Source organism: Parus major, chromosome 2 (genome assembly GCF_001522545.3).
Source record: "Parus major isolate Abel chromosome 2, Parus_major1.1, whole genome shotgun sequence".
NCBI lineage: Eukaryota > Metazoa > Chordata > Aves > Passeriformes > Paridae > Parus > Parus major.
In genome coordinates, this window is record NC_031769.1 from 57,031,597 (window position 1) to 57,044,010 (window position 12,414).

The following is a 12,414-nucleotide window of genomic DNA, read 5'->3' on the forward strand; positions in this document are numbered from 1 at the left end:
CCTCTACATTTTCACCTTCTTCTGACACCAATGCCACAGAACCATGAAATAACTCTCATACATGCCTTTTTCAACCAATTATTTCTGTATGATTTAAAGTTAGTCTTCCAGGCTTAACATGCCATAGATACACCTCATAGCTTTGGTTTTATAGGGTATTCATTATAGCAGAATGCAGGCTTAACTGAATTTAATATTGAGAAAAAAACCTTGAAAATCACATTTTTAGCACTGGAAAACCTACAGAGACCTTTCCATTAGTTAATACTTTCTAGGAAGATTACACAGAAAAAAGCAGAGCAAATTTGGTATAATCCTTTCATGACAATGGTATTTTGAATCCTTTGTGAAAAGCTATTTAAGAAGCATCCAACAACATCCATCTGAACAAACCCCTGCAATGCATCCAACAAAGACATATTAGCCAGTTCAGACACAGTAAATGAGTAGAATATTACTGCCATTTTGCAAATGCCATCATTTCAAATATTGTGTATAAAAGAGTCAGATGATTCAATCTTAAATTCAGAAAGATTCCTTGGAATGTTATGGAAAGACAAGTAGTGAAGTAGCTCTGAAACAGAATGGAACATACTTAAAACCTTAAATGACCTGAAATGTAGACCTTAAGAGAGAATCCCTTGTGACTTTGACCAAATCTGTGTGTTCCTTGTACTCCTTCTTCTCAGAGAAGAAAAACCTCCAGAACAAAAGCAGACTTTAAACAGAAGTGAATAATACTCCATAAATACTATCTGATCAGCTGGAAGGCACCTAAGGAACTAGGGATCCTTCATACTGTTAACCCTGTTGAGTGAGCCTGGCAAACCTCACTGAAGAGCAAATATTAAGATCCAAATAAACTGTTTCATAGCTGTTTTAGAAGGCAGGTAACTCCCCAGTGGAAAAACACTAGCATATTAAGCTGAAAAATAGAATTCTGCATTTCCTTATCACAGGAAGCACTCCCTTCCCCTCACTTGACTAAGTGACTTCCCACAACAATTCTCTTTAACATAAGATGGCTGGTAACTTTCTAATATGAGGAGACATCGAAGAGCAGCAAGTGGCCAGCATGGTAATTGCCTTTTGAGCCATGAGTAACAAATAAACCTCACAGTTGTTTAGGTTGCTGTAGACATAAAAAGTAGTTTTCCTCTTAAAAAATTATTTCACATAGTGGAAAAAACCCAATTCTTCCCTGTCCTTCTGTCTGAGAAAACACATAGACAAGCACTGCCAGCAGCTTCCTCAGGGCAGAAGTCATGCTGGATCCCCCATCCTGCTCTAACAAGAAGGAAAAAAAAAAACCAGGCAGTTTCTCTTATCAGAGAGCTTAAAAACTATTCTGTAATCATTTTAAATTAATTACAGAGTAACTCAGCATTTTATAAGAAAACCTAATGATGCTTAACCTCATTAGCAAGAAGAAAAATCTGTCTTCTAGTGGCGCTCTTACAGGACTTGCACTGCATAGCCATCTGAATGCTTGTTCTCTATTGTAAAAGCCTTCAAATACTCCTTCAAAAGAAAGCATAGCAAGCTATGTTGCTCCACTTGCTAATGAAGCACTACTCATTATATAGAATATTTGTGAGGCCATAGTATAAGAATGATTTTTTTAAAAGTATGTTTACAGTGAAATGATAAGACTGGCATCTTTTTAAAAAAAGGGATCTAAAGATAATAACTGGAGTGATAAACAAACACATGTTGGCATGTAGATGCAGTTGGAATAGTAACATTTCCAGTTTCCAATTCCTCCTACTGTATTTTTTAATTCTCCGCTGATAATTATAAAATGTATCCAATATGATACTGGAACAGTTGAGTTTGTCAGTGACTTCTCTAGATATATGGAATTATATTCTAATACTGTTGAGCTCTTCTGATTTAAATAACCCTTAATTTTCAGGTTTCAGCAAAAGCTCCACAGATCAAGGAGTAAAGACAAACTCAGAATAACTCCCCAGTATTTACTGAAGGTTTATGAAAAAGATTGCTATAAGGAAAGAATCACTTAAGAGCTTGGACACTCTTTCACTTCAATCAAATTTAGTCTCTGTGAAAAAAAGCTACTCAAATGAAACAAAGCATGGTCTGTAACTACATTTTCCAAGTACAAATGTCCTTGGCACAGCTCACTCTTAAAACCATCTTTTTTGTGCTTTACAACGAAGACAAGGACCAAAGGGTGGGATTTAACAGATGAAGAAAGTTCAAGTCAATATCTCTCCAAACTACTTCTCTGAGAAGAAGGGATAGAAAAACTGGCTCAGACATAAAAATTAGGAAAGGTTGATTTTACCACAAGTATGTGAGACAAAGACAAAAAGCTGAGAATCAACTTAAACAGAACACCAAAAATAAAAGTACCTACTGTCAAAAACCCAACATCTTAATAACCTAAAGAATTTGCTTAAATGGAGATGGGATGCACCTCAGGTGCCTAAAGCAACCCTAATGAAGTTTTGAAGGTGGCCACTAATCAGATCCTAACCTTATCAGATAAAAATAATAGCTGAAGGACTCCTGGTTTTCAGGACATTTGGATAATTTTCAAGGGGGTCTGAAAAAGGCACACCCTTGATACATAAAACTATCAGCTGAGATACAGCATTTGCCTCCATTTAATTAATACTTTAGAACCTGGATCTACAATTTCCTAGCTGGCAAAATCAAAGTAAGTTGTTGATTCTACGTAGCAGAGGGTAGAGTACTTGGGACTACACATACTTGAAAAAGAAAAATTACCTTTGGAGAAAAAAAAAGTTAATTAAAATGGCTTCAAAAAGCTGTTATTACCTCAGTATTGGTTTTCTCATTTGGAAATTTTGGGTAACAAGAGATCTTAAAATAAAAACATTCCTATATGAAAACTTATTTTTAATATAGAAGTATAGAAGCAAATTATGCTTTGCATGCCCAGAATTCTCTTCCATTTTAGAGTCTTCATCAAAATCACTTCCAAACAGGAATGACATTAAAATTTTGCAGAACAGCCGGCTCATGTGAAAACAGCAAGATGTGCTGCCAACAGAAGTACTTCTCTTTAGAAGCTGATCCTGGATTTCAGTCAGGAGTGTTTCACCATTGCTTCTGAGAAAAAGAACTTCACTGAAACTGCAGTAATTTTTTAATTGCTTAGTGGACTTCATCAAGGAGTCTGTTTACTTCCAAAATGTTAGAAATTTAAGGAAGTTCTACTCTCAGCTTGCAGTAACTATGAGAACAATTGTTATGCCAAGGAAAAAAATGTACCAGAAGGAATCAAGAAAAACTTCTACACTGGAGGTTGAATGTAATCAATAGTTCTGGGAAGAATGAGGTTGGTGAAAGTTTGAGCTCTTAACGCCTCAAAACGCCCCTCTGAATAGCCACTTAACCTCATCACAAGAGTACTGTACAGACTTGGAACATGCTGGCCAGTACAGGTGTTGTATTACCCATATAAGTTAAGTTTTAAACCCAAGAAAAAAGTACTTGGAGCAACCTTGCAAAAAATCAGTCAGAATCTGGTTACGTTAAAAAATATTCATCATGCTGTCTTATTACCTGAAGGGTATTCTCTTCTCCCAGATGTTTAATTTAGAATGCTGAATGAAACTGAACTTACAGGTAAAAATAATGGGAGACAAATTCAGGCTCTTCTCTGAAACAGACTCAAACATTTGAAATGTTGTAAGTGTAATAATCTGTAAAATCTGAGCCATCACATAATCTGCATTGAGCTTCCTTAAGTTGCTTCAACTTAAGAAAAGCATTTCCAGGGAAGCATCTTCAAACTGACAAATGCCACCTATCACTGCAAATTCTTAAAACAAATCAGTCTTTTCCACAACTGGGAGAGGAAGTGGTTGCACATCAAGGATTTCTAATTTTGCAGGGTTTAGGTCTGGTTTATCCCCTACTCAATGATTATACATTCTCCTTAAAGGCTGAGTGGGTTTCCTGCTTTGTTAAGGAGACATATTGGATCTCTCTAAAATAGAGTGAGACACTTATTAAAATGCATTAAATGCATTCAAGTAGGAAAACTGCATTTATTTACTGAATTACATCAAGGAACAACAATGAGCTGCTTCTCCTATCAAACATACTTCAATTGGTTTGGGATTCATTACCTCATTGCCAAAATCAATAAATGGGCTGCTTTTGCTTTCTGTAGTTTTCCAAGAATCTTAATTCTATGCAGATTGTAAAGCCCCTGAAGAAGCTGCAAGATTCAACCTCATTCACCAACGCTTAACTGAAGTGCAACACGAAGATAGAGGGAATAATCTTTGAGGGAACAGTCTTTAAAATGAGCCATGTTCCTCTGTAATCCCATGGCCACTGACACAGCAGGCCCACAGCCAAAACCACAGTGCAGTTTTAGAAATGAACCAACCTGATCCTCTAGTTCTGGCCAATTCCAATAATGAACTCCGGTTCTTATTGAGGGAGTCTGAACAGGAGATTTTCACAAGCACCTAACTATTATGCGTGGCAAAACACTAATGGCTTGAGAAACATAAGTAGTTTAGAATAACCACACATCACAGAATTCAGATTACAAGTTTGAAACAATTATGTGGGAGAAGCTCTATCAATGAGAGCAAAATTAATTTGAATTTTCTTCAAACAACAGTTTCCAATTACCTACAAGCAACTGTTTACTTTAAAATTTGTTCATTCTGGACTTAAGGTTAATGTTTTCTTGAACATCCAAGCACTGATCACATACAGAAATTCTGATCCCCTTTCCTTTTGCAGTTAGACATCACTGAGTGTCCCCTTAAATAAAATCTATTCCAAGGGAAAGGAGATAATGAAAGATTTAGTTCTTAAAATTAACTTCACGCAATATATTTTTTTCTAGTGTGACCTTACACAGAAGCTCTTTAACAGACAGATTGCTTGATGATTAAGTGAGCTATGCTAATGCAACAAATGATCCAGGAGGCAGGAAATGATGACTTTAAATCACCAGTAATTCTAAATTTAGATCTTTAGCTTTTCTATACTGTAAAAACCAAATCAACAGCACTCAGATCATCCCAGAAAGGGATTCTGGAAGACTTTTCAGTGCAGTAACATTACAACTTTACTAGTGAAACAATGCAATGAGTTGCCTGGGTAAGAAATCAAGAGGATCCATCATTCTTTGGCAAAATGGTTGAATTTCTACGATCATTCTGTCAGCCATATTTGAGATGTGCTGCTGGCTATTAAGGGTACTTTCAAAAATACTTTGACCACATACCAGAGTTCCTTAATATGTTTTGAATGGTTTGTCACTGAAATTGTTTTTGAAAAATATCCCAGACTATAACAAATCTGAGTCTGACAGCTTGGGAAGCACTGAGCTGCAAAATACTTAGGCCCCCAGATTCTCAAAGTAGAATGTCTCAAGACTGGGAACTGGAATAAAGTTACAGTGACAATGAATATACTTGTTCAACTGGGATAAAAGATGTCATGAACAAAATTTTGCACTGGAGTTTGCAGCAGTCTTTTCTGTCAGTAAAAAAGAAAGAAAAACTATAATTTCTGTCTTCTAGAAGAATGGCTGTTGTAAGGAAGTACTATTATGTATGAAAGAAAACACTTGGGAATCAAAATATCACCGTTCCTTTTAAAATTCTTCCATTTAAAAGCAAATGGGCACAGAAAACATAGTTGAGGGATTTCTGAGGCTCTGATCTCAATTTTCCTTGATTATGAATTAGCAATGGATCTAGGAGAAAGGCTGCATTTCCCTTCCAGTAGGAGCTATCAGATTTCTCAAAGATTATTTTTTCTCCGTGCTTGAGAATTTCAGAAGTGGCACCAATCAGAGAAATGATCAAGGTATTCTGTAAGTTTCAACACTGAAGACTAACATTAAATGTAAGCACTGTGGTTCCAGTATCAGTAACTGCTGGAAAAGTGTAGTGGAGCAGCAGAAATTTATTGTCTCTGTAGGCCTCATCTCAAATAGGCATGAGCTGAGCCAGATCACAGGAGTACTGGATCATATCTGGACTGTTTCATGTTCATTTTCTGTATTTCAGAGACTGTTCTTACCCTTTTATATCACTTACTTTATATAATATATTTTATATCATTACCACATATCCCTTTTTTGTGGTATCTCTTCAGCACATAAAACACTGACTGAACAGGAAAACATCAAGTTAAAGCTTCAAACTTACAATGTAATTGGAATGATGGGCTCCTTTCTTATCAAGCAGAATTTCCTGCCTAGTAGACACTGGGTCAGCATCTGAACCAGCACTTTTTGAGTATGTTTTCCAGCATGCCATTCAAACTCAGTCCTGAATGCAATTTAGCAAACTGACAAGGAAACTCTGAAGAGGTGGACAGGTCGAAAATAGAAAAGTTACTTAAGAAGCTGCTTAAAGACTCTATCCCAGCAAGAACTCTACTATGTCTATATAGTTTCTTAGTGAAGAAGTATTGCCAAGCTTACTTAAAAACCTTCCTGTATATAGAATAAAACTTAATTACAAATGCACTTGCTCCATCTTTTTACATTATACTCGGAGAATAGTATTTAGCAACATTCCTTAATGTGACTCTTTCTTCCTTTAGGTTTCCAGAAACTGGTATGTCTTCCACACAATACAACATCACAGTATCAGGATGTCTTAACAGTTACATGCCACCACCATGCCTTGCTGCTTCAAGCTGTGTTCTAAAACATTAATCATTTGTTTGCTTTTCCTCTTCCAAACTTTATCTAGGAGAAAATTTTTCTTCTATCCCTTGAGATAAATCAAATTCTCATAACTTTCAGACTTCTTTTCTGAAGAAGTTCAATGATTAGAAATACCCATGATAAATTAAAAGGCCATGCAAGCTTCCCCTGTAGCTCCCTTCTCCAATAAACCCAGCACACAGCAACATTATTGCCCTAATCAGAATGTCTCCATATACATTAATATATCACATTCTGTGGCAGTTTTTGCAGCTTCTCTCATATCCTCTTTGTGTGCTAGAACAAAGCTCAGAAAAGTTAAAATAATGTAAACCAGTTGCTTAAGACCTACTACTTATATAATCCTCATTAAGGCAAAAGTTCTAGAGCCCAAAATCTTATGGCTGGGAACAGTTTGTCTGGAGAGCAGAAAGGAACTACAACACACAGTAGTCATGACACTGAGTCATGTTTGCACTTTCAGCACCCTGTAGTATAGAATAATGACCCCTGCAATTCTTAGTTAAAATCTTATATTGCTTGCTCTAAATTGTTAAGCTTAAAAACTAATAACAGGCTGCAAATTGAGAACCATTCATCAACATATTTAACATAAGCACTTAGTTTATTAAGTTCTAGCATACTAGCAACTTAGTTTATAGTCTTTATCCAACAGTCAATGCTGGGACACTAAAATCAATTTTGATGAGACTAGCACATTTAAGTTTCTTTCTAAATAGAAAAGCATCCCAACAACCTCATTGTTATGAATGACTGACATAAATCTCAAAAATTCAGGACAAAAAAGGCATAGCTTTCCAAACCATGCTTTGTTTTACTTCAAGTAACACTGAAGAGGACATGGTTACATATCTGACACAGGACTGAGACAACTTTAGAAGAAGTGCAGTTCAGTTGCCTTCAGTTCTTTCTGAACAGGTGATACCCTGTTCTCAGTAAGACATTTAGACAAAAGTAAGACAAAAGACTAAGACCCCTACCATAAATAAATCCCAAAACATTGCAGAGATAAGCATGACAACTTCACAGACTTACAAGAAAAAGTTGCTTACACATAGTTTAGCATCAGATTGCAAATACCAGATTGTAAGAAAGCATGCTGTTTCATTGTGAACAAATACAACAAAATTAACACTTCTTACATTTGAAAAATTCATACCTGGGTACACTGCCTGTTAAACTTCTTTCACTTGATGACGACGATGATGATCCAGGTCTCTGATCAGCCTTCCTCCCTAGATTATCTGTTGCACTAGTCTGAGGTTTTTCACCTTTGTCTTCTGGCTTTTTTTTTTCAGTATCACTTTCATCACTGCCTTCTCCTAAGATGTCATCCACCTGCCAAAGAGTGGAGGAGTCAGTTTATCTTCCAACAGATTAATTATGTATTAATATTTCACAATTATTGGATCATTCTTCAATAATAATTAAGAATATGCTTCAAGTTTCCTTGGCCTTCTCTGTCAAAATTTAAATTAAACCCCAATGTCTTCAACACAGCTTCTATACAACTCTAGCAACATTTTATTCAAATAAAGTTTATTTATTCTATGCTTAGCTTAAGGCAGATATACATATACTCACATACATGATAGTCACACAAGAAACTACTATAAAAAGAGTGCTGTCTTCTGAAATTAAAGGGATAGATGATTTTTACTATCATAACTTACTGATGCATACTTTTTACTAGATACATTTTATATTATTATAACATAGAGAATCAATTGGGAAAGGCATATTAAAATCTCTGGTAAGAATTCTTATATTTATGGGTATTCCTTGGCACATATATAATTGTAAACAAGTCTATTTCTAAATAATACAGTATGAACGAAACAGAATGTACAAACCCCATTTTAACCCAACTGTCTGATTGTGCTAATTATTAAGGACAAATCTACCAAAAGCTTACATATTTTGTTAAATAATTGTTTGTCCTTTACTTCTGAAAAGTTACCATAGGATTTGATAATCCTCTAAAAATCTATGAATTTGCTGTGACAGGTCTGGATCTACTGAAACCATCATTAAAAGCAAATCACACTCATGAAGTCACCCTAATGAGCTTCAAAAGGTTATATACTCTTTGAGTTAGTATTCAACCTTCAGAAAGAGATGAAAACATAAGAAAACACAGGTGAAGATCCCACCCTGTCTCTCAATTTTTGTGACTGGCAGAAAACATGGAAATAAGTAATGTGTGAGTATTTCTTTACTGATATTTAAGAATTTTTCATAGAAGCAGCTTATCTCAACATGAATTTAAATATGCTTCACTACTACTCTTTGTTTTCACTAATCCACATCTGCTTTATCAAGAAGAAAAATATCTGCACATGAAAATGGACTAAATGGTTGTTTATCTTCTGCTTTTACATGAATAAATCCAAAAACAAAAAGAAAGCTGTAAGAAAGTCAGTTATATCTGGTCATTCATTAGTGGACCTTTAATTTCTTCAGCTCATTAAAAGGAACTGCAAACCAGTTTAGCACATCTAAATCCAGATGGCAGTTTCAGGTAAAAACTGTAGGAATTGCTGTGTCAAATCAAATTACATTAGTTCAAAAATGTTTTTCCTGTGAGCAGAAGTTGTCATATGCATGGCAAATAAGAATCATGGGATGCAATTAAAGGTCAGGAAGACTAAAAGCACTGCTAGAGATAAGCCAACAGTGAACCAAGGAGAAGAATGTGAAGCACACAGGATGGGGATTTTTCTGTATGCACAGAACACAGTCAAAGTCTCAAGTGTTTTAAGAATTACAGCTTGGTATGGGATGGCAGGAAGACCCTGCCTGCATAGCTTTGGTAGAAGACACACCAGGTAGCTGACATGGCCAGTGACTGACAGCACAGATCCACAGCTCTAACAACTCCTTTCCTGCACATCATTTAAAATTACAGTCCTTCATTCCAAAGCAATACTTTTCCAGAAGGTCTTATGTTTAAAACTACGTTCTCACTACAAAATATGTTAAGGTTTTAAAAGGATAAAGTTAGGCTAATAGACATTCAGTATTACAGATACCTCTCTCAATCTGAAGTTTGATAGTAATTTAAAATCTACTTTGTGTGAACAGTTTTGACAGACTAGTAGTCTAGTTACTGCCATGTCTGTTTTTCTCTCATCTTGTACAATGATAACATTATTTGTTTGAAGTCTGAAATGACATTTAATATTACCATTAGCAGAATTAGTTGTACACATATATATGCCATTTCTCTGAAAGGCCATCTAAAATTCATGTATAAATCATAGAAATATATAAAATTTCAAAAATCATTCCTATGAAAACTATGTGTGATGGTGCCTACAAATCTCTAACTAGAAAGGCCCCCAAAACATTGATTCCTGGTAATTATTGGCTAAATTGCAAATGTGCTGAAAAATGTATTACATCTTCATCTTCCACAATTCTCAGAAGAAATGGAAAACAAGCTATATTTTCATTGAGGCAGTGAGATTTCAGCCCATGTCACTTGAACAAGTTAATAGGCAAAACGACTTCATTAATATCTACACACCAAATATATATCTATACCTATCACTAACTTTGAATAAATAAGAAAGTTCAAAGAACAGAGGAAACTTTCAAACTGATTCATAACATGACAGATACAGATGTACCAAGTACCAACTATAGCTTCAGCTTATGTGATTGGATTTATATGATTAATATAAATGGAACATATAACACTTCAGAAGAAAATGCAGCTAACACCAAATCTTACTGATAAGATCCAGTGAAGGGATGCTTACTGCTTTAACATGCACAGCAGCTGCCTTTGAAATAGACTTTTATAACACAGCAACAATGATTAACATTGAAAAATAAAAATGATTCATCCCTTGAAAATGACAAAGTTGTTCAATTCAGCAATAGAATCAAAAGCCTGACAACTCTTTCAAACACTCAATTATAAAAGCCAGTAAAGGTCCTTAAGTGACAAAGCTATTTTCTTTCTCATTTAGGAGGTGCAGAGCATACACTCATGCAAAGTATAAAGACCAAAGAACAATGAGATTTTTAGTCTCATTCTCCAATTAAGAGCTGAAAAGTACCTAAAGCTTTGATGAGTCAAAGCCTTCCGCAGTACTAACTAACCAGATCAGCTGAAAGTTTTTACTCCAGAGGTTGAGTTTATGCATTCAAAATTAATCAAGACTCCAAGAAATACAACAAAAAAGAAACTGCTATGAGTAAATTTTTTCCTGAAGTTAAGTTACAGGCAATGCTCTGATACAGATTTATGGATATGACGGAGAGCTATGATGATACAGTTTTTGGAAATAACTACTATATACACAGTAATACAAACTATACATTTAAGAACAAAAAGGAGCTGTAAATAAACTTTAATTCTTGTTTTTCAACTAGCAAGTACTTTAGAATTCAAGCTTTAATAGAACTGAGAAGCTACCTTAGACAGCCAACAGGACAACACTTGCAACTGCTTAAAAGATCTATTAAAAGCGGTACAATTGTCTGAAACACCTCTTGACTGGAATTACAGAAAAAAATCAACAAATAGGTTTCATAAACAGCAGTAAACTTTGTGCTCCAGTACTGCACAAAGGATACACGTTTCTGCCCCATCCCACCAGTCTTTCCAAAAAGAGTTTTGCTCCAACTGATTGTGTAAGTTAAGGGAGAAACAGAAAAAACCACCAAGTATTTACAAGGAGCTCTTTAGGTCTATTTCTACTGCCACAAAAACGGCTGTTCATTGTAAACAATGCAAGCAATTTGTATTGGCAGTAAGCACAGCTAAAATCCAACTCCATTTCAGCATAAAACCTGTGTGTTCTGACCATTTTTTTGAGATTGTGTTGAAAGCATTTTATTTTAGGAAGAACTTCCAAAAACTAATATAGTCTGCCATCTGAATGTGTCAAAAGGTTTCAATATGTACCTTACATTTCCCCCCACCCCACTTCCATGTTATATAAAGTCAAAGAATAACTCCAAGAGGATACTGAAATCTTTATCCTAGGCTCCCCTTCCAACATTCCCTTCTGCTTTGTCCCAAACTATTACTTTTTAGTACATTACAGAAATCAGCCAACTATTTTAGAAACTTTAAAAGAGTAGCAAAATGAGAAGACCAAGAGGAGGTAGGTGAAAACTACAAACTAACCAGCACTTGCGAGCATGTGAAATTAACAGTGAATGGTGGTATTAGATTGCAAACCAAACTAAAGAGAGCGGTGGCTCCATCCTTCTGGAGCTGAACACTGAACTTTCAAACCTTCCAGGGCAAAGGTGTGAAAATAAAACTGTTCTGTCTGTGGCAAAATAAATGTAAATAATACTAATAATACTAATAATGTAAAAGTTTATTAACTCCACACTAGAAAGTAATTTGCAGGAATTAATACAGCCCCAATAAATCTAAAGCAGGTGGTTTTATTTCCATAACCCAGCTTACAAGAGGTCACCCAACAGTGCTCTCTACACAGTGCACACAATCACTTGACAAATCGTTTCTGTGGCACAATCACAAATGCTTGTCCTCTCTTTCCTCAAGCTCCTCTAAGCATACACCAGGCATTTGGTAGAGCAAGGAAAGGTTTACCAAGAGAGGGACAGAAGAACTGATGTTTGTGCAACTGACTTGGAAAATTTCACTGCTCGACATAAAAGAAGCGCAGTTTGGCTAAGAAGAGTGAGAGGCCATGACAGGAGTGACACAGCCCCTACAGGAG

General features: G+C 35.6%; 1 protein-coding gene across 2 annotated transcripts in view; it reads right to left on the bottom strand.

Moving 5' to 3' along the window:
- The window catches only part of CTDP1 (CTD phosphatase subunit 1), a 101,715-nt gene that overhangs the window by 24,537 nt on the left and 64,764 nt on the right, over positions 1 to 12,414 (bottom strand). For both annotated transcript variants that reach the window (XM_015618130.3, XM_033512026.1), the window contains one exon: positions 7,863 to 8,041. In XM_015618130.3, the coding sequence (XP_015473616.1) occupies positions 7,863 to 8,041 (179 nt within the window). Of the gene's footprint in view, positions 1 to 7,862; positions 8,042 to 12,414 lie in introns of those variants that run through there.